This window comes from Pygoscelis adeliae, unplaced genomic scaffold (genome assembly GCF_000699105.1).
Source record: "Pygoscelis adeliae isolate BGI_AS28 unplaced genomic scaffold, ASM69910v1 Scaffold121, whole genome shotgun sequence".
Taxonomy (NCBI): domain Eukaryota; kingdom Metazoa; phylum Chordata; class Aves; order Sphenisciformes; family Spheniscidae; genus Pygoscelis; species Pygoscelis adeliae.
The window spans coordinates 6,950,376-6,972,839 of NW_008824359.1; the positions used below are offsets into that span (position 1 = coordinate 6,950,376).

The window sequence follows — 22,464 nt, forward strand, 5'->3', positions numbered from 1 at the left end:
GGGGGAAGAGAATCTTTGGGGAGACCTTCTTGCAGCCTGTCAGTACTTAAAGGGGGTTTATAAGAAAGATGGTGGCAAAATTTTTAGCAGGGCCTGTTGCGACAGGACAAGGGGGAATGGCTTTAAACTAAAGGGGGGTAGACTGAGACTAGATCTAAGGAAGAAATGTTTTACACTGAGGGTGGTGAGACACTGGCCCAGGTTGCCCAGAGAGGTGGTGGATGCCCCATCCCTGGAAACATTTCAGGTCAGGTTGGACGGGGCTCCGAGAAACCTGCTCTAGTTGCAGATGTCCCTGCCCACGGCAGGGGGGTTGGACTAGATGACCTTTAGAGGTCCCTTCCAACCCAAACTATTCTATGATTCTATGATCCTCATCCTCTGCACTTAAATTGATACCTAAATGAGGAAGCAGCCTCTCCTTTTCCCCATTCCCAATGGCCCACACGTTGAGGATCTGATAATACCGAATCCTTCCAATATCCTCTTGAGGAAGCAGTACCACAGATGAGAACTGATACTCCCTGAGTTCTTTCCAGTACTGTTTCAGAGCAGCTGACAGCTCTGCCCTTCCTTCTCCCTGGGGAACTAATATCTTGAGTCTTGACACCATTGCTCAACTTCAACTCAGTGCCACTAATGTCAGTTTGAGAAACCAATACCCTGACTGCTTCCCTCAGAAGCAATGCTCCCAGGCTTTTGTAGGGTACAGACAGATCAGGGCATGCCTTACATTTCCCTGGAGCTTAATATCCTTAAGAACAGGCTCCTCCATTTACATAAGGCTCCGTATTCTGAGTGAGGCCCCTTCTTCCCCCTGTTCCCTCCCAATACATCCAAGTTGCCTCATCATCAGGAGAACAAAGCCCCAGTATGCTCTGGTATTCCAGGGTAAGGAACCTCATGTACTTGCATGTGAACATTTGTCATGGGACATGCTGTACTGAAAAAAAAAAAAAAGAGACATACCTTGGGACAGTACTCCTTGTCCTTGATATTCCCATTGAAAACTGGCACCTCCAGAACAAGCACTTCCATGTCTTCCTGATACATCCCCTAGATTGTGCTCTACAGAAGAGAGAACCTCTTACCAATCCAGTCTACCCTTTGGCAAGTCTTCTCAAGTGATGGTGAGCCCCGCTGCAGGTCAGCCCACTCTGCTTTTCCCATATCACTCTCAGAGCCTCTCTACTTCCCAGGACACAGACCTCATGCTTATTTGATGTTCCAGTGGAATTACTAATTCTCCCAAAGGAGGAAAGCTTCCCTTCCATCTCCTGCCACCGCAATGCTCCTGATATTTCTAGAGGACACTACAGTATTTCCTAGGTATCCTTGTGATAGAAACTGCTATAACTCTTGATTGCTCCTCAGCTGGAGTGGGGAGGAACCTCTAAAGGATCTTAATGACACTGAAGGGATCTAGTGCTCCCTTAGGAAGATACTGTCCTATGTTTCTTAGACCAGTGGTGGTATTGTCACTAATACCTGTTTGACAGATGTGCTCTTGACAGGATGTGCTCTTGACAAGGACTGTGTCGTGATGGGCTTTGGTAAACCCAGTCCAGATCATTCTGGATGCTTTTGTGGGAATCCAGTTTTCTCTGTTTTCCAAAATAGGACCCTCTCTTTTCTTTATTCTGCTTGTGTGTGGATGAGGATTACCCAAGGATAAATTGTCACTGTACCAGTCTTAGTGGTGCCTTCCAGCATGAACAGTCAAACTATTTTCTAAGACAGTGACGACTGAGTTCTTCAACAGTAAGTGGAGTCATTTACTCATAATGAATACTCTTAATCATGCAGTAATGACGGTTATCTCAGAATTATTCTCATCTTAATAATATTCTTTCCTCAATATAATTTATAATGTCTTAGAAATCTGCAATGAAAATTTCTACCCCTAGCAAAATATTATTTCCTCTATCAGTAAAATCCTGCCTGCTTTAGTCACATGAATGCTTCTACTGACTTCAACAGTGCTGTGTGTATGTAAGAAATGCCCACGGGACTTAGCAGAGCAGATCGTTATTTTGGAGTAACTTGAAGTATTGGTAATGATTTAAGGAGATCTGGACTCCAGAAATGGCTTTGCAGTGTTCCTCAGGATGAGCCCTAGTTGGTGCTATCAACTCACTTTGCCTCAGTTTTCCAGTCTATAAAATGGGCATCGCGATACTTGTTTTCCGAGTGAATGCTGAGACGTGCTGAAGAAAACCTCTGTGTTCAAATAAGATAGTATTGTTATTGCTTAGTGCTCATGTGACAGAGGAACAGAGACACGGAGGGGGAACGGCGTTTGTATGAAGCGTTATAGACTTGGCAAAAAGAAGGACTTAATTCAGCGGAATTTCTTCTGAAATGGACTGGCAGCAACTGAGATTAGCAGTCTACATTCTGGGTTTTCCCCTTTTAAATTTACATTAGTCACCTGATACTGTGAGATGTTACCTGGCATCCATGCTCACTTGGGAGAGCCTATCGACTTTGGGAGTCGTATGAATTTATGAGGTGTTTTCTTTAGGCAACTGTGGGCCCTTAAAAACCTGTGCACTTCTAACAAACACTGATATTGCCCAATTTAAAGACAAACATCCTGGTTTTCCGTGAATATTTTTCCCGCAGCTTTCCCTTGGTATTTATTTAACAGAAGGAAATGGCAGTTCTGTGGCAGGGCTAATGTTTGTAAGACATTCTGTTAACATGTCTTCAGTAAGCTCTCTTGTTTTCACCTGAACCTGTTTTCGTAACTGCTCTGCCAACAGCATTGCAAGATTCGTAAGTACCAGTTTAAAGAGAAAACAGGCAATTACGTGAAATTCAAGTGGGGCCTTGAAGGTATAAATAAGATTAGAGGCTTAACCATGAGGGGTGAGGGAGGGGGTGGAGAAGAAGTGGTTCACATGCCTGAGGTTGGACTGATTGTAAGTCTGGGTCTGGAAACGGAGCTGAAGCTTGTTCCTTCAGTGCCAGAAATGCATACAACTCTGTTTTACTTGGCAGAAGTCAAGGTAAAGTCAGGGATTTTATTATCAGGGACTCACAATTTCTCCTGCTTTCTCTGGAGCATTAAGTGTTGAAAGCCCAGTGGGACCGACCAGGCACGTGTTATTTCAAATGCTTCCCAGATTGCAGGTGAGGTACCAGGCGTGGTGGACTGTACAACAAGTCGAGTAGCTTGGTGTCACTCAAGTCCGATCCTGATCTTCAGTAGTGAAGAACAGGACTGGGCTGACAGAGATCAGGTCCGATTCACAGCTCTGACATTTTCTTGTTGTGTGTCCTTAAGCAAAGCAGGGACCTTCCTGTGCCATCTGGATAATTATTTAGCTTGAAAAATGGCTCAGTAGCTGGCGTGAGGCAGATAGCAAAGACAGGCGACAGGATCGAAGAAGCTCAAAACCAAGTTTAAACCAACAAAGCAAAAAATAACAGGTGAATCCTATAGCCAACATTATACAGTGCTCACAAAGATAGAATTCTTCTCGTCTTGTCAGGCTTCTCATTAATCTGCTATAAGGCCTTACACTGTGGTTGCGGTTATTTAATGTGTGACCCTTGCATGGACTGTGGAGAGAGGTGGTGAAACAGCTAATGTGCTTTGGTACGTTTCATAACTGCAGTTCTGTGAGCGTGACACACCTTGATTTAGCCCAGTGAAGAAAATCCTGTGAATATCATCCACAGAGGAGGGTTAACAAAATAAATAGCGATGGAAAACACAGGGGGTGCACAAGGTGTGATAGTCAAGGGAGCACTGTAAGGCAGTAACAGAGCGAGGTCCCATGGTGCTCTGTACTGCCGTAACACAGAGTAGGGAACAAAGAGTTTGTGAAAGAAATACTAGGGCAGATGAAATGCTGTCACCCCATTCTAGGCACTGAGAATGGTGGCAATAGGGAAATTAAGTGATTTAAGCTCTTGGGGAGTCTGTGCCAGGGCTGGGATTTCAGTTCACTCTCATGCTTTGTTCCTCCAGCCACTTACTGTTTTTTCAGCCTTCTTGATCTAAGTGTAAAATCTAATTGTAAATAACTGCTGCAGTAGGTTGTAATAAAATGCTGGGGGGGCATTCTGGATATTACATGCTTTTACTGTTTTTCTGTGCTTTCAGTAGCCATATCTACTAAGCAGATATTTTAACAGCTGGATTTCCTTCCACAGAAAACATCTTTTCATCGGTCCCAGACACTGGGCTACAAAAATGGATTTGCCTTTTCTCGGCTGCCAACAGTGGGGATCGGTGGGGAGCGACTATATGTGAATCAGCTTTCTCAAGCTGAATTAGACGAATTATCCAAGAGACCCATGCTGACCTATAGGCAAGCCAAGCAGGCCCCACCTTCAGGCTTCATTCCAGCACACGTGGCTTTTGACAAAAAGGTATAAAGAAGCTTATTCCAGGAATATCGCTGGCCAAGTTTGGAGACATAAACAGTCAGCTCCAGGGTTCACGGGACAGTGTACAGCAGTTTTCAGATGCCATAGCCCTTAGTCAGAGACAGCTGAACCTCAGACTGAAAGAGGCTTTCTTTACTCGGGAGGAGGATTATAATACGTAAACGATGTGAGACACAAGTTACGCTAGAGGATTTCCAGCAGGCGTTGGAAAAGAAGTTTGATTAACTCTGAAAAGCTTCAAGTTTATAACCAATGCCCTGTAAACCACAGCCTGGCCTTCTGTGTTTCCAAAGCTATATTGAGATTGTAACTGAGCTTCAACTGTAAAAGACAGTCTGCAACGGGGACCCTGTTAGACTGTTTAACTGTGATCTATTTATGCTTGTGTTTGTCACCACAGCGTGTTACAGCCTGTACTGCTCCATTAGTACTTCCTGCGTGATATCTTGGTGATCGCACCAGACTAGGAGGTGGCTGTGTGTCTGCTTGGAGCAGTCCTGAGCTGACCCTTGATTTTAAACGTGCCAGTGGTGCGGACTGCAAGCTGGCGAGTGCAGCCGCAGCCACGGACAGAGCAGTTGCTGCAGAGGGTGCAAGGCTCGGCAGACCTGAGCACGTGCAGGGGGTTGCACGCTGCCAGGCAGGCCTGGAAAGGCAGTCTGCAGCCAACCCTCAGCCCATCCGTGAGACAGGCTGGGGAACAGATGTGCTGTGTTAAGTGCTGAGGCTATTCCTTCAGAGTAATGTAGATGTTGCCATTTAAGCTGTCAGATACATCTCTGCCCCTTCATTCAAGCCAGAGCAGCAGCAGGGGCCCCAGTGCTGCTGGGGGAAGTCACAGTCCCTTCTGAAGCCCTTCTGCTGGCTGGTAGGAACTCGCTGGCTTTATCATCACTTAATTACCTAGGCCTCTGGGTTGATGTAGGCTGGGTATGCAAGGCCTGATTGGCCACCTACATCCTCTTAGGGGCAATGAATGATCTTGGAGGGAATATTCCTCATACTTCTGCCGAGCACAGGAACTGTGATTGACTGGCTTTTGGCAGGGTGCATTTTCTCTACACCCTGATTTCTCTCCTTGTTTCTCCAGCACAAATTAGCTTTTGCTGTCAGTGCTGAATAGATGTGACTTCAGATGACCCATGCAGATTTTAAAATCCACAGATGTGGTTGAACTCTTTACTAAAATCTCCTGATAGCTTCCCTAAATCGGGGTCTGCAAAGCTGACGATAGTAAAGAAAGTCATGTATATCAGAAAACTAGATTGCTGGCAGTAACCAACCACCTGGCAGTAGGTGAAATAGCGGGTGATCAAGGAGGAGTAGGGAAAAGGCTGTATTTTTTACACCTGTCTCAAGTGTAACAAATTTGTAAAAGGCAGGTCTTGATAAAAGCCCTCATGATGCCTCTGCCATCAGTCACAGATTAGGCTACAGTTGGCTTTGATGATTTTATAGATCACAATCTAGTAACTTTGAACTGCCAAAGCACATTACAAATAAATTATTTGTCTTAATAGACTAATCGTGGTGTTCAAATTGTTTCTCTCTTTCTCCCTTTGGGATATTGCCCCTTTGGCAGATTTTGAAGTTTGATGCCTATTTCCAGGAAGATGTTCCTCTCTCCGCAGAAGAGCATTACCGGGTCCGCCAAGTGGCTATCTATTACTATTTGGAAGATGACAGCATGTCCGTCATAGAGCCTGTTGTGCAGAACTCTGGTCTTCTTCAAGGCAAACTTATCAGACGCCACCGGGTGCCCAAGAATGACTGTGGGGATTATTACCACTGGAAAGATCTGAATCGGGGCATGAACATCACTATGTATGGCAGGATGTACCACATAGTCGACTGTGACCCATTCACACAGGTGTGTTGCTTGTACCGAGAACACTGACACAGAGAATCCCGGGAATTACGGGTGGCCAGACCTGTTACAGTCCAGTAGTCTGCATCTGTAGCTTTCAGAATAAGGTTGCTTGCAATCTTTCATTTTGCTTTTTGTGAAGACTTCTTTCTTCAGATCAACGGGGAGTTCGAGGTATGATATTTGCTGAGGGCATATTAATTGCTCAGTATTTTTGCCCCGGGGCTGATGGGAGTCCATCCTTTTTCCTCAGGACTTCTCCTTACAGTACCAGTTGTAAGTTCATTTCGGTGTGTACAACAGTTTAACTGCTTAGAGTCCAGATGATACATTGTGCATATGTGAGAGGAAAATTACTGATCCTAACTCTTTTCTGACTTAATGCTCTTCTGTTAAGAGTAGGAGAAAGGAATGCAGTCAGTAACTCTGCACCCATCCACAGCCAAACCAGAAAAGCGGTCATGATCCGTGGGTTGAGAATCATGGTATGAACAGACCTTTCTAAGAGAGCTTACTCATTGCCTGCTTTTCTATTCCTGGCTATTTCTGTACCAGTAAATGAAATAATAACAACCCAATAACAAATAATAACAAATACCAGTATAATGGTATCCTGTTAGATTGTCTGCAGTATAATCTCAGCCTTGGTCAACTACTATTCTTCCAAGCAAATCCCAGGAGCAGTCCAGGAGTTAGAATGCTCCAGGGACCATTCCCAGTAGGTGAGTTACGTGCAGCCAACCTGTCCTGGAGGATGAGAGAGTTTAGACGCAGGCTGTTCCTGGCCAGTTGGCCTCAGTGCCCAGGAGTGTTCCCAAGCATGTATAATATATTGGTATATATGTGGCTGTTGAGAACATGGGGGACCACCTCTGCTGGAACTGGATGACTGTTAAAGTCAGTTTGCATCAGGTGAAGAGCTGGTTCTCATGTAAATGTTGGATGGTTGATGGAAAACATGAAATGAGCTACGTGGGTCTACATCTCAAGGCCACTAGTCTATTTATCATTAACTGGCATCCTCCAGACCAGAAAATAGTGAGTCTGAAAGTGTGAACCTGCTTTGTGAGTCTTCAGGGTGATGGCACATGCCTGTTGGAGATGTTTGCATAGATGCTTCCTGGACTGAATGTTTTCATGGGCCACTTCCCAAGGCCAAAAAGGGAAGAAGTCCATTGACTTCAGAAATTGTTTTGGGTGACTGATGTGAGTACACAAGTAATACCCTAGAGTTTGTTGATGCAAGCAAAAAAATCTCTTTATAAGCAAACAAATTGTTCTCTTTCTGTGGCAAAAGTACTCCTCCTGAAAGATGGACTGAAGCTGCCACTCTGGCACATATCCTCATGGCCTGAAGGGCCTTGGGTGGGCCTAGTGTAGGTAACACTAACTTCCACTGTCTGACACATTGGGGAGCCCTAGATTTGCAAATTCCGACTGACTTCATCTGCGGTTATGCACTAATTTAATTTTTTTCATTTACATAAAAGAGACCAACTGACGGTTATCCTCCATTTAAAGCCCTAAGGCCAAGGAAAACTGTGGTCAAGTAAAATCTGAGTTGGGATGTTGAGGACAGGACTGCCCTGAGTAATTAAAGGGCAAGCAAAGCTAAGAAGCAGCTTAGACAGAAACACCTTGGTCATCTTCTATTGTATTTGCTAATGCAGTAGAACTAATACTCCTGGAACCTGGTGGTCTGTGAGGAATGAACTTGCAGTGTTCTGACAACACTCATCTCAGCCCATCTGTAATCTCTAGTTACCTTCAGAACTCACGGCAGCATTAATACCTTAGATGACCTTCCTAGGTGTTCCTGGAGAGCCAAGGAATTGAACTGAACCCTCCAGAGAAAATGGTTTTTGATCCTTACACAGAACTGCGTCGGATGCCTATGCACAAGTACGTCACACCGTCAGATTTCGACCAACTCAAACAGTTTCTGACTTACGACAAGCAGGTGAGAGAGCTGGTAGTGATTACCCACATTACAGACTGTATGTGTTATTGAATCCCAAGTTTTGTGAGTGTCTACAACCTTACTCATTCTAAAAAATCTCAGTCCACTGAACAGACTCCAGTTTTGCTCCTTTCTTGGCTTTAGTAAGAAACAAATTTTTTTATCTTTTTACTGGGCTTTGTGCCCTGTGAACAGCTTCTCTTTGGATTGCAGAGCCTATGCTCTAGATCCTCCATCTCTCTCTTGCTTTCTGTTGGGGGGAGATAAGCCACCTGCCTCGGGAAGTTAGCTGATAGAGCCAGATGCAGTTCTAATATGAATGGGTGTGCTGCATCCACTCCTCTCTTCCCCCAAAACATTGATGCCAGGTGCCAGAGTGGGCAATTTCAGACACACAAACACAAACGCCACTTGCTCTGACTGAATTCTCCCTTTGCTCTGACTGAATTCTCCCTGTGCACACAGTTGACTAACACTCTCTTCCCTGCTCCTCTGGATCTTCTTCTTTTCATCTAGCAACAATGTAAGAAACCCTGTAGACTACATCTGTAACAGAAAATAAAACAGGGACAGGACACGACCCGAGTTCTGCATATTGTCCCTGGCCATCTATAAATCAAACAGTTCCTGGCCATCAGCTAGGTGTTAGCACAGGCCAGGATCATATCCAGTTGCCATTTTGGATATGGTCACCCTGTTTTGAGGGGAGCAGACAGTTTTGCTGTGTGGATGCAAGCTGGGCCACGCCTGCCATCTTACTGCCAGTTTAGCTTTAGTGACTCAAGTCTGCGCTGGGCCAGCTCTGCCTGCAGTGGCTATTGGGTTGCCTGTTTAGGAGCTGTACCTTGGGGAACTCTGGAGCATTGCAGTGCGAAGAGTTGATTTCTGTGGCATTAAAAGATGATATTTCCACTAGGCAGAAATAAGATGGGGTCTGCAGTGAATGCAGCCTCCTCGGGACTGCCAAGTGCCTTCCCCTCTGCCCTCCTCAGCATGAGGGTAGTAAAGAATTGGCCGTGAAACCTCTAAGAGGTTTGAGAGTCAAAACAAGATTCTGTCTCGCTGTGTTAAGTTTCATTATAAAAATCACTTCCCTTAGGACTACCTCCCTACTCATTCCTGGGCAATTATTTCTGCTACTTTTTAATCACACCACACCCCCCATTTTTCCTCATGCTTCTTGAACTAAATTTCTTCTGTTCTTTCTCACTTGCTGTTGTCAAGGTAAGCCAGGCCTGTCCAGCTCTCCAGGCCCCTGCTGCCCTTCCTACTGCTGCCTCAGCAGCCAATTCATCCCAGTACCCACAGTATAAGGGCTTGGTTCTTCTGTACCTGGCAGAGAAGATTGCTGAGATGCCTCCAATCACCCAACCCGTTTCAACCCACTTCATTTGGACAAAGCATTAGTAATTGTAATCCATGTTTGTCTCTGCCTCTTTTTTCTCCACCCCAGGTCCTTCGCTTCTACGCCATGTGGGATGACACTGACAGCATCTTTGGTGAGAATCGGCCTTACATCATCCATTACTACTTGGCAGACGACACAGTCGAGGTTCGGGAAGTCTACAAGCAAAATGATGGTAGAGACCCTTTCCCAATACTGATAAAACGTCAACGCTTGCCCAAAACCTTTGTGGACAAGAAAAGTAAGTTTAGATTGGCCAGCACATCTGTCTGTGCTAAAGTGCCTTGGTGGGTAGACACATATGTGGTGGCTGTGTCAGAGGTGCACCGAGTCTGCAGAATTTTTGCTGAGAACACTCCAAGCGTCATCGGGTTTTGGCCAAAGAAAAGTTCTTTAAATGATTGCTAAATTCTTTATCTTTTGGGAAACAGTGGCAGGACAGCAGTAGCAACAGCTCCCTGGAGCTATTTATACAGCTTGCTTTTGTATCCCTTTTCACTAGGAAATGTTAACATCTGCCTGATCGATTTATTTTTCCTTTTGCTCTCTTGTCCCTAGAGACCTTCCCAAGCTGTGTGCTAGAGATCTCTGATCAGGAGGTACTTGAGTGGTACACAGCTAAAGATTTTGCTGTCGGCAAATCTACCACCCTCCTTGGACGCACCTTCTTCATCTATGATTGTGATGAGTTCACACGAAACTTCTATCGTGACAAATTTGGCATCACAGACTTCCAGCCAGTGGAAATAAAGAAGAAACCGCTTGAGGAAGTTCCACAGGTACTGCAAACAATTTCTCAAAGGAAGGGAGGGAAGGAAGCAGTCGGTATAAGCTCTTATAGTAAAGTACAGGTTCAGCTTAGTAAGAACCTATAGTAAAAAAGTTCAGCTTAAAGAAAAGAGCAACTAACTTAAAAAGACAAGGCAAGAATGGTCATAATCGGTATAAAAATGAAAGTCCTCTGAAACTGTTGATTTCTAATACTGTAAAGGACAAAGCAGTTGCTAATAGTGATAGAAGGAACTCTGGTTATGTCTATACTAGAAAATTAAACAGTGTCAGGGTTTGTTTTTGGCTGGGAAGCCAACTGGCACAGTCTGGCTGCACTCATACTACTAAACTCTCCCTCACCCTCCAAAACAGGGTTGCCAAGTCTAAACTGTCTACTAGGGACGGTCGCAGCCCTTTTTACCTCCCAAACTGAGCCTAGGAACCGTTTGGAGTGCTAGCTGGCCTAGACCACAAACATGATGGGGATTAGGTTAACAGTGTAACCATTGAGTTCCTGTGTACAGGAACGTTTAGTTATTAGTATAGCCACAGTCTCTTTATTCAGAGAAATTACCTGGCTTTCTGAATTTCAGATTTTCTTAATTCTCTTAAATATTTTCTATAAGTAAGGGTTCCAACACATGGCCAGGCTAGTAGTGTCTCTACTGGGCAGGATGTCACAGCTATTGCTACCTGGTGACAGAAGATTTCTTTTCAAACAGACGGTTTCTGATAAGCTGTCTTGTAAACATTGTCTTGTTCTTAGTTTCAGCTGGTTTTGCTTCATATCTCCTCTGGATGCAGGTAATTCCTCCCTATAATGGTTTTGGTGTCCTTGAAGACTCTCTTCAGAACTGCTTTTCTCTGCTTCCAAAGCCTCCCAGGAAAGATGTAATTAAGATGCTAGAGAATGACCACAAGGTGCTGCGATACCAGGTGGCCCTGGTAAGTGCTTTCCTTGATGGTATAGTGCCAGCTTATGCTGTAGAGTCAGAAGGATGGGAGGAACAGCCTGCTCCGACAAGGCTGTCAGCAAATTCTCCTCTGTGCTGGTGAGAAAAGGGAGTTTGCCAAGCCAACACAAGTGCCCCTCAGGGGATGCCGTTGGGTTATTGTGTACTTGCTGTGACAATTAGTAGCACGCAAAGGTAGAAAAAAACAAGGCCAGAACGTACAAAACAGACATGCTACAAAACCACAGCCATTTATGGAAAAACTCCCACTGACATCAGCACGTGACAGATGGCCCTAACTGAAACAGCATTGCAACTGGGCACTGTGCCTCTGCCTGCCTTCAACCGCTGCCACAAGCGTGAGCTTGCTGTCTCTCCGCTGCTGGCTCCCAGCACCTGTCCTTCTCCAGGCTAGTCCTGGCCGCAGCAGCCAGCAAGAGGCTGTGCTAGCAGAGCAGCCAAGTGGCAGCGCAGAAGCCGGGGACTCCGCGGGGATGGTGCTTTCCACCCACGATAACGGCATTCAGGCCCTGGCCTTTGTGCCGGCCTTACGGTTGGTTTATGCAAGGAGCCTCTGGCACGTCCAGCAGTAGCAATGGCATTTCCTGTGCTGCCTGGTGCCTGCCCTCTCCAAACGCTCAGGGTGAATAAGGGCTGATTTCTTTTCCCTATTGTGCAGGAGTTCCTAAAGGTCACAGCTGACGAGTTCGGATCCACTTAATTTTAAACTAAGCAACTAAACCTACTGGTGTGTCAGGGGAGTGTCTTCCTGTGACTAAGAGCTGGAAGCAGCTCCAAACTCTCTCAGGCACTTGTTATAATGAAAAAATAGAACTTTAATACTGAATTCTACAGCCAGTCCTCTCTCTGTGATGAATCATTCCATATAGGATATTCCTTTCTCTTGGATTACTCAGTCTGTGGAAACACTGAATATACTTGGTCACTGCAGCCCAGATTCTGCTTCTGTTAGCCTGACTAGAGCAAGTAACCTTTGAAATTCAGATAGTTAATGCTGTCTAGGGCTTTGTTGTGCTATGTCAGCATATCTGTAGCCTTTGGCCTACATCAAGCGCTTTGTTTAGTCAGCTATTAAAAAAAGCTCTGAACTCTGGGTGCTTATGAGTGGGTTACTAGGTACTCCTAAGCACCCCAGGAAAGAAAAATCTGGTTCAAATATTCTTTTCCAAAGCCACTATCTTTCCTCTAGGAATCACCAAACCCCGAGGACAGAAAGCGTCGTTTCATCCTCTCTTATTTCCTCTCCAATGACATGATCAGCATCTATGAACCCCCAGTCCGTAACTCTGGCATCATTGGAGGCAAATACTTAGGAAAGACCAGAGTCGCGAAACCAGGCTCTACCACAGAGAATGTCACGTATTATGAGCCCTCTGACCTCAACATCGGATCTACAATTGAAGGTAAAATCCAGTCTGGGTTGATAATACTCTTTGAGCTTTGGTCTTCAGTGCCTGCTCTGATATGTCATTTATTGCATGGACAGTGCATATACCTTCCTTCACTTGAAAGATCTGTTCCGTCTGGCTCTCATCACATTTGAGTTTCCAGATCACCAGCTGGTGTACATTGATATAACTCTGTTACTGTCAGTGTTTGGACCTTTGACATAATCAGGAAAAAAGCTGTGTTCTCCAGAGTGTGTGTTCAGTTTACATTTTGGGACCTGCCAGGGTTCACAGGGTTAAAGCTGTGCCAGATGACTTCCAGTAGCAAAGGCCTATCCTGTAAGGAAAAGAAATGTAATACGGAAATATTAGAAACACACCAGTGCTAATGGAGGGAGTCGTCGTAGGCCCAAGCACGGGGCCTTTGCTCTCAGCAACTGCTTTTCTTGCAGCAAAGCACCCTTTGAGTCAGTGAAACCCTTCTCAGTTCAAGGACTGAAACAAAGAGCAGAGCTTGCTCAAACCTGAGCCCAGCCACAAGAGAGAAACCATGCTCTCTTCTGGATGATGAAGTGACTTACCCATGCTGAAAGGCAAGTAACACTGCTTTCTTTAATGCCTCTTCCCCAGTGTTTGGCCACAGGTTTGTTATCACTGACGCTGATGAATACGTGCTTAATTATATGGAGAGCAATGCAGAGAGTTTCCCCATGGCAACACTGCAGTCCCTGAGGGATCACTTTCGCCCACGGCAGGTGGTAAAGGAGACTGCCAAAAGGTAGGCTTCAAAGGATGGCGTTGTGGACCTAAATAAGACTCAGGCATTTCCAGCAGCCTCCATGGGCTCCAGCCTGCATCTAATGGCTGCTCGGCTGATTATTCAGCTCCAAGAGCCTGTGTCTGGGCACATACAGAGCGGGTCAAGTGTGTACAGTGTAATGTTGTGGCTGCTGCTGACCCAAAAACCTTACGGGACAGCTCTGGCTCAGCAGCAGATACTTTCAGCTAAATGGACACAGTCATCTTTTCCCAAAAGACAGCAGTTAACTGTAGCAGATGCTGCTAACAGTATCTGCATGAGCTACTAGATGGTTGCAGGCTCAGCGGAGAGTTGGTGGAGTCTTTTTTTTTCATTTGCTCTGGCTGTGCTTATCAGCCTGTCAGAGCCTAGACCACATCCTCTTTTTTTATCTGTCTGGACCCATTTTCTGTGGCCCAGTAACAACCCCATTACCTCACGACACACTTTGGAGTCAGTATCATGGTAGTTCAGGGGCTCTGGTTGAAACTAGAGTTGTATGCAGTTCCTGGAACAGTATGGAGCGCACAAGGAAACTCTCCTTGTCCCAGAGCATTTGCAGACAAAAGGTGCATGGGGGAAATGTCCTGCAAAGGGAAAATAGTTTACCTAATGCTCCAAGATCAAGACTGAGCTTCGTCTCCAAGTCCAAGCTGAGATGAGCTTGCCATAAAAACCAAGAACTCCAGAAGCCTGCTGTGTACTCAGAAATACAGTCTGGCCAGCCGTGGTGGGCAGCCAGCACACAAGTGTCACAGTAAGGCTGCCAGAAGTAGCTTTTACATGAAGTCCCGTTCTTCTTTTCTTCTGCAGTGACATCCCCATGCTTGGGACCAGCGACCAGGAAATGGATGAATTAATTGTGCAGGTTCAGGAAGAGCTGAAGCTCCATAAGTACTTGAACAACAAGAGCATTCGGGAGGCGTTTCTTCAGTGTGACAAGGATGGCTCTGGCATCCTGGACAAAGCAAAATTTTTAGCCCTTTGCGACAGCTTGAGTGTGCCGACCAACTCTTTCCTGGTTAACAAGGTCAGAAGGAAGGGGTGCTGTGCATATTGAATTCCTCTCCTATAGCTCTTCACAAGAGCTCTTCTACAAACCAACCCTAGCCAGGCGAGACCAACAGCCGCTCTACCCTACAAAGGGGAACAGTTTCAAGAAGAGGGCAAGAGAGTCCCAATTCAGAAGGGCCTCTGAGCTGTTGGACTGAGCCTGTCTCTTAAAGGAGGAGATAATAATTGCTGTCCTCTAAGTGAGGCTACTGCAGAGCTACTGAGTGTCTGTCATGACTTAAGCATACCTGGGCTTGAGTAGAGATGACACTGAGGTGCTTAGGGAATGAGCCTTAGGAAAGCTTAGATGCATTCTGAATTTAACAGCAACTGAATTGAAGATTTGAGAACTAAGTATTGTACCAGAAAAAGCCAAACCAAAACAAAACAAAAAATCATTACAGTCATAACCACTTGGTTAACACAACTAAAACATAGGCTTGCTGGGCGCTATGAGCAACAGTACATGGAGATCACAGTCTGCCAAGCAGAAAATGTGAGGGAAACTGAAGAGAAAAATTCATGCAGCAGGGATGGAGGATCCTTTCAGGAATATGACTGGCAAGGATGCTTTCTTAGCATAATGTGATATGCTAAGTGGCCAATTGTGACATTAGTGGCCAATAAAGGCAGACTCAGAGCTTAAAGAAATCTAGAAACCAGAGGGAGTATTTCCCTTGCTAAAAAAAACACATTTTCTAAACCAGCCAATCATGAGCATCACAGCTGTGGTTAGAAAGGTGCACAGGCAGGGCATTTATGTCTCTTGAAAGTGCACTGAATAAAGGCCTTTAACCAGCAGCCAGGGCTTTGCTGTACTGGAGTTCATTGGAGAGCACTCTGCCCTGAGGAATTTACAATATGGTGACAGTCCTTCCTGCTTCCACTCCAAGAATAGGAGATGAAGTGACATGCCCAAGAGCATGTGGGGAACCTGTGACAATTGGGGCTAAACCCCCACGTTTGAATCCCCATTTAGGACCTATACACTAAAAGCATCCCTCTTCTCTCTTGAAATCTTAATAAGAGTGTGCCCAGAGCCCTCAGAAGTGTGGCAGTGCTATAAATTAAACATATGGCAGATAGTTAACTACTGTCTGGATTGGAGAGGAGCACAGCTGCCAGTCACAAGAGTGACTAGTAAATCTGTCTCCAGGCGACAAGGGGAAGAAGAATCCTTTCAAGGAACTGTGATATTAGACTTTTTCCATCTCCCTGGGTGTCAGAAGGAGATTAGTTATGCAATTAAAGAAACAAAAGCCCTCTTCCTTCCCCTTAAGCACACAAAGGCTATAGCTCTGTAACAATGCAGGGTCAGGGACGGATACCAGAACTGGCTCATTAGTAGGGCTGTTGCTGAGCCTTGTCTCCACTTTATGCCATGTGCGCACACCGAAGCGACACCAGTGAACAGTAACTGTTCAGATATGCTGCCCCCATGCCACTTACGGCAGGGATTTCTGTGGGGTTTCTGAAAGATTTGCTGTGGCCTATGTCAGTCTGTGGCTACACTTTATATTTTGTGGATCTGTTGCCACTGTGGTGAGACTTAGAAGGCAATCGGGATTAAACTCAAACATTTTAACTCTTCTCCTTGCATAGATTAGTGTCATCTATAAGCATTCAAGGTTACCTGTGATTCAGGACTACTAAGGTGGTAGGCTCTTCCACACAGGGGAATAAGATCATCTGCTCTGTCACACAAGGAATACCTCTGGGCACTTTCCCCTAAAAAAACAAATTTGCAGCTTCTTCCAACTCTTTATGTTGTTTGTTGTTTTTTTTTTCCCCCAGCTGATTGACCTATGTTCTTGTGGAGAAGACAAAATAAACTACCGTGACTTCCTTAGAGCCTTCCCCTTGTGATCTTCCCCCAGAAGCCGAAGAACAAGACCAGCAATAAAATTCTTAAGCTGAGTTGACTTTAAGACATCGTACTTCAAAAAGGATGCTCTAGTCTTCACCCTTGCTTCACTCACTCTCTCCCTTCCCTTCTCACTAGAGCCAACTAATTTCACCCTCACTTTGTTAACTTTTTTTCCTTCCAAACCTCTCCCTGCCCTTTAAGCTACCACCAAACTCAACCTCACAACTGCTGGATATTGAAACTCACATGAGAAAAAACTGGAGAACCAAAGCCAGGTTCTCCTGTTGATCTCTCAGCTTTTTAATACAGCACAGCACGGCTTGCTAGAGGTAAAGCTCTCTAAAGCCTGGAGTGATAACCACTCTAGATTTCTCGTACAGAGTCGAAAGGGGCCTTTCACCTTCAAGCAGCAAAGACTGCCAGTTTAAATTGTTATTTGCATTGCAAGAAGATCTAAGAGCCCTGCCACGGACCACGATAAACTCACGCTTGCTAGTCTGAATGTAAGCAAAAGTCATGCATGGCTGCTATAAAAGTGTTAATAAATCTGCTTTAAATAAAAGTACCTCATGGCTGGAATACCTACGGATTAATGTGAGGGGAAAAAAACCCACAAAACTGTGATGCTGGGTTTACTTGAAATGGAGTGGTGAGTTTAGCTCTCACATAGCTGAACGTATGTGTACAGATAGCAGGCATCTGTACACAAATCTGCTGACAGCAGCTCTGCATTTTTTAACAAAAGGTTGGGAGAATGGTTTTAGGACTGAGATACTATCTAAACGCATCTTATGCAACCTGTCACCTTAACAGACAGGTCCAATGAAAAGGGAAAACTAGCAGTTGACATAGCAGTGGAGTTATGACACTTGTGCTCCGCTTAGAGTCACATGGGTCATCTCTCCGTGAAGGTAAACATGGCAGGGACCTTCTCACCCCAGATGACACCTGCCAGGTATCGCCATTGAGCGCATATGAAAGGCGGCTATCACGCACACAGTAGAGAACAAAGCTCTTCGGAACAAAATGCTTCTTTAAATCAGCTTTTGTGCTGTGGATTCCCACTTCCCCTCAGACGGCTGAGAGTCTCCACATGACAGCTCCCTCCTGCCTGTTCGGAAAGGCCACCGCTCGTCCCTTCTGGGCCCGTTTTGTGCTGCTGCTCACTCCGACCCAGAATCGCTACAGCTCTCTCAGGTCCACCTTGGATTTCAAAGCACAGCTTGGCATTCCATGAGGTGCCTTCCAAGCAGCAGCTGACAAAGGCTAAGTTCTAAAGGCCACGTTAATCAGCTTTTCCAGAGACCAAGAGCTTACAGATGAGATTACTGGAGCTGTAGGCTGTAGAAAAGAAAGCCAGAAACTGTTTTCTGCACATGCCATGAAACTGTGACCTAATGCTCGGCCAATCATGTAGCATGCCCGGGGCCAGCTGCAGAAAGTATACAATTTAGCTCACCATAAACTATGCACCTAAACCACATCAGATAAATCATATCCTCCAAATGCCCTTATCCTCCACTCCCAACGATGAAGGCAGCCACAGATAACTAACTCAGAAGCAGCTGCCCATGCTGTAGACATGGGAAATGCAAGAAGATGAACCCCAGCTGTGGGGAATACAAGGACACGAGATGCTGCACCAAAGGGAACAGACTAATCTGGTATGGCAGGAGAGAGAACAAGTATAACCCATCGCAGCTTGCTTTGGAAACGCATACAGCTTAGCAGAGTGATAAAGCATCAGCGGACAGCAGCAGTGGAAGAAATCTATGCCTTTTATTTATTTATTTCAGAAAAATACTTTTGTTGAGTTTATCACAAAAGTCATTTAACAACAAACAACAACAAACAAAATCCATACAAAAACTTAAGTGACAAGAAGAATGAAACAAACGGGATAAAATATCAGCGACTGTTACTTCCCCCCACCCCCTCCAAAATGAGGAAATTTGCACTAAAGCATAAATATGGAAGAACAGAAATTTTCCTCGAGTTCCTTTGCTGAAGTTTGGTCCATCGAGTTCAACATATTCAAAGAAAAACTCCGTGCCTCTGCCTGGCTTTTACAAGGGCCATTCTTCCCCACTGCCAGCAAAACCCCGCACGCAGCCCCAAGGCGAAGTAACGTACTTCACAGTTTGAGTATAAAGCCTGCCAAACCATCTATTACACACTCGAGAAGTTTACCAGAAGGCTGTAAATCAAACCCCGTAATCTCCATCTACTGTTGGTGCAAGTCGGGGTCCATCTACCAAGACTTCATCTAAGGCAAGAGACTGAGGCTGCTGTAAACCCCCATGCACTGCAGTAAAGGCAGGGTAGCTACAAGCTTCAAGAGTCACTTGGAGGCAAGGGGGAGGCATCCTAGAGTAGTCGTTCTTCCCTCCAACCAGGAAGCCTACCAAAAATACATTTTAAAATGGTGAGTTAAGGGTAAGGGGACCTACAGGGGAACTGGAACTTGTCGTCTTTACTACTAACCCAAACATGATGAGTAAGAAGAAAGAATCCTAAACAAAAAAAAAAACCAAAACAAAACCCGCAACTGTAATGCCCCATAACATAAGTCACTCAAAAATTATATGTGAAATGCTACATCTGTTCTTCCTCTGCCCCTTTCTCTTCCCAAGCCCATTCCCCAGCTATCCAAGACAAAAAGAGAGAACTAGTGCTGGTATTTCACAGCTCTTCTAGGCTAGGGCAGGAAAACACTATGCTTCACACTAAAAAAATCACAGACTACTCAATCCCCGACCTTCTTAGGTTGGATAATGGACACAGACTACAAAAGCAGCCTCAAGTCCACAGGAAGGGCGCAAGCAATAGCGTTACACTGAAAGTAAGGACTTGCAGTTTTGCATAGTCTCTAACACTTGCTGCACTGTGGTGGACAAGAAAGAGCTCCTGTTTGGGGTTGGGTCTTTTTTGGAGAAGACACAGGGCTTGACAAGATGGGGCACCAGAAGAGCACCCACTCAAGGAAAGTGGGCTCTCGGCATCTTTGTACACAGAGTGGTCAAGAAAAGACTGACCACTAAGGGCTTGCAACGAAAATACTCCATTTGGGAAAGAAAAAGCTCTTTGGGCTGAAGAGAAGGCTCAGCCTGCTGAGAAATAACACGGACGTAGAAGAAGTTACTGCGGGCTTGCAGCCGAGGGATGGTGCTCGCACTACAGGGCAGAGACAGAAGCAGCCCGTGGAGGGTTGGATCGCAGGCCTCTGGGATGACAGCGCGTATTTGCCTGACAGCAAAGGCTCAGCTCAAAAAAAAAAAAAAAAGACCCCAGAGATCCTGCCACACTTGGGCATAACAGGAGAAGGACGGGGGTTTCTGAGGACTGAAGATAAGGGAGGGCAAAAAAAGCCCCATCATCTATAGGTTAAAAAAAAAAAAAAAAAAAAGAACACATGGAAATGCTTCCAAAACAAACTGTCCTTTTTACTGGTAGCTCTACCAAAAAGAAAACAAAGAACACATAAATGTAGCATATGTTGTACATACATTGTAAAGAGGGAGGGCATTCAGCTACTGATATAGTTCACAGATCAAGCGTACGAGAGACTACATGGCAACATAAGGCACTTGGGATACAAAGCATAATTAGCTACTTTATGAAGACGCAGGATTGTGCAAGTGGAAAAGCTGCCTGAAAAAAAGACCCCAGAGATCCTGCCACACTTGGGCATAACAGGAGAAGGACGGGGGTTTCTGAGGACTAGAGATAAGAGGGGGCAAAAAAAGCCCCCATCTATATATGGTAAAAAAAAAAAAAAAAAAGAACACATGGAAATGCTTCCAAAACAAACTGTCCTTTTTACTGGTAGCTCTACCAAAAAGAAAACAAAGAACACATAAATGTAGCATATGTTGTACATACATTGTAAAGAGGGAGGGCATTCAGCTACTGATATAGTTCACAGATCAAGCGTACGAGAGACTACATGGCAACATAAGGCACTTGGGATACAAAGCATAATTAGCTACTTTATGAAGACGCAGGATTGTGCAAGTGGAAAAGCTGCCTGAAGCGAAGCAGGCAGGAGGAGGAATTATTCAGCAGCCAGTTTTTTGGGGGACTGTATGTGTCACCTGTTAAAAGAGTCAATACCTCAGCTGCTGCGAGGCACCAGCTTTGCAGAAAGGACCGGCTGAGGCTCTGCAGAGATTGCCGGCCAGCAGTTGCTCTCGGAGGGCACGTGGCCATCGATGGCTGGGGATGGGAAGAGGCAGAAGAAAGGAAAAACCTCTCACACTAGACCTTTTCCATGTCCTCCCTAACATAAAGCTCTTTTCCCCCCCTCTCATCACATTGCACTGCAGGTACTGTCACTGCCTCTGAGCCAAAATGTGTATTATCTACCTGGCAAGGGCTATGAGGAGCAATTGCAAGATGCCACAAAGGGCTCTGCTCCAAAGTCTCCTTTCTCAGTCCCCCTAAAAAAGGGGGAATCCCTCTCCCCCTGACATCTCTCGTTTGGGACTCAGAGGTTGTGGGGGTGGAGGAACAAGTGGAATTTGACCAACTGTCCTCGTGTCCCTGCACATTTTCTTCCTCCGGCGCCCAGCGTTACCTGGGGCTCAGCAAGGAGAGGGGGAGGACGGGAGAAAAGACACCTACAGAAGGAGGGAAAAAAACCTGACCCAACTCAAAGAGGGACAGAAAATCAACTGTCACCCGTTCCCTAAAACACGACTGATGCGAGGGACGACTGCGCCAGCCTCAAGCTAGAATTGCACTCGGAGAGAGCCAGAGTTCAGCTGCCCAAAGGGCTGAGCAAGAGGCACACTAAGGACCACGTGCCTCCCTCACATGCAAGGAAGGTGGACCTCAATCCTGGCTGGCGTATCGAAGAGCACCCGAGCTCCCCGCAACCCTGTGCCCCCTCTTCTCGCCCAGCCAAGGGAGCACACCACTCGCCTGCTCCTGCCGCGGCGAAGGAGAACGAAAGTTACAGCTGGCTTCACTGCACAAGAGGCACCAACAGCGAAGCCCAGCTACAGAAACTGCCCCGGAGGAGAGCTGTGGGGTGAGAGGTGCCCGTCTACTGCACGCTTACCAAATCTAGACTGGTGCATGGCACCCCAAAGAAGCTCAGCAAGCGGGCACTGACCCACGAAACCCTGGGCAGGAGATGCTGCTCCCCAGCAAAGAGGCAGCAGGGGACTGGAACCGGTGGGATCCGGGGTTCCCACAAATCTCCTGCCACCACGTACAGGTGGCAACGGGCAGGAGCAAGAGGGGAAAGTGGTCTGCAGCAACAGATGGCCTCTGAGGTAGATTTAAGACAACTGCATCTGCCAACAGCTATGTGTCACAGGTCAGGCTTTTCGTAATATGCAAGCTGCTCCTTGCAGCCCCGGCTTCCTTCCCCTTCCCTGTCATCTCATTCACAGCTCAGAAAGGGATGAAGGGGCTAGGTTTTTTGGAAGAAACCCTGCATTTGATAGCACCTTGGGTGGATACAAGCTCTGTATCCTCTGGAAACAAAGAGTGAAGCTGGTGGCTGCCGATGGCACGGCTGGACTGGTACAGTAGGGATGAGGAAGGCTAAGGTGACAGCATGAGGGGCACAGTTGATGCAAAAACCCTTTGCAGCAGCCAGTTTGTCATCTGGACGTGGTCATGAGCCGTGAGAACACCAGGTCCATGAGGTGCACACAAGCTGGCAAAGGGCCTGGGCTGACAGAAGCCAGGCCAGCGCTCAGAGCGCGGCAGGACTCAAGGTTTCACGTGAACCTGAGGATGCTGCTGCCCCACGACAAGGCACTGTGAGCTGCAGGGCCCCGAGCCCAGCTCTTGGCGCTGAGAGGTCCAGAACAGCTACGGGGCAGCTCACCTCCTGCAGCCAAGAGGGTAAGAGGGACCCAGCTGTACCAGAAGAGCTTGGGCAAGCAAAGGCTAGGAGATGGGTCCTATATGAAGAGGGAAATTCTCTCCCTTCTCTGCTGCCCAGCTCTCCAAAATTAGCTCAAA

At 46.1% G+C, this 22,464-nt stretch overlaps 1 protein-coding gene across 1 annotated transcript in view; it reads left to right on the top strand.

The window, feature by feature from the left end:
- EFHC1 (EF-hand domain (C-terminal) containing 1) overlaps positions 1–16,575 on the top strand; it is a 24,005-nt gene extending 7,430 nt beyond the window's left edge. The window contains 11 exon segments of the mRNA XM_009319749.1: positions 4,165–4,383; positions 5,984–6,271; positions 8,079–8,228; positions 9,682–9,874; positions 10,192–10,412; positions 11,209–11,349; positions 12,568–12,781; positions 13,397–13,544; positions 14,379–14,595; positions 16,413–16,475; positions 16,477–16,575. Coding sequence (XP_009318024.1) covers positions 4,165–4,383; positions 5,984–6,271; positions 8,079–8,228; positions 9,682–9,874; positions 10,192–10,412; positions 11,209–11,349; positions 12,568–12,781; positions 13,397–13,544; positions 14,379–14,595; positions 16,413–16,475; positions 16,477–16,575 — 1,953 coding nt within the window.
- Positions 16,576–22,464: the final 5,889 nt, after the last annotated feature.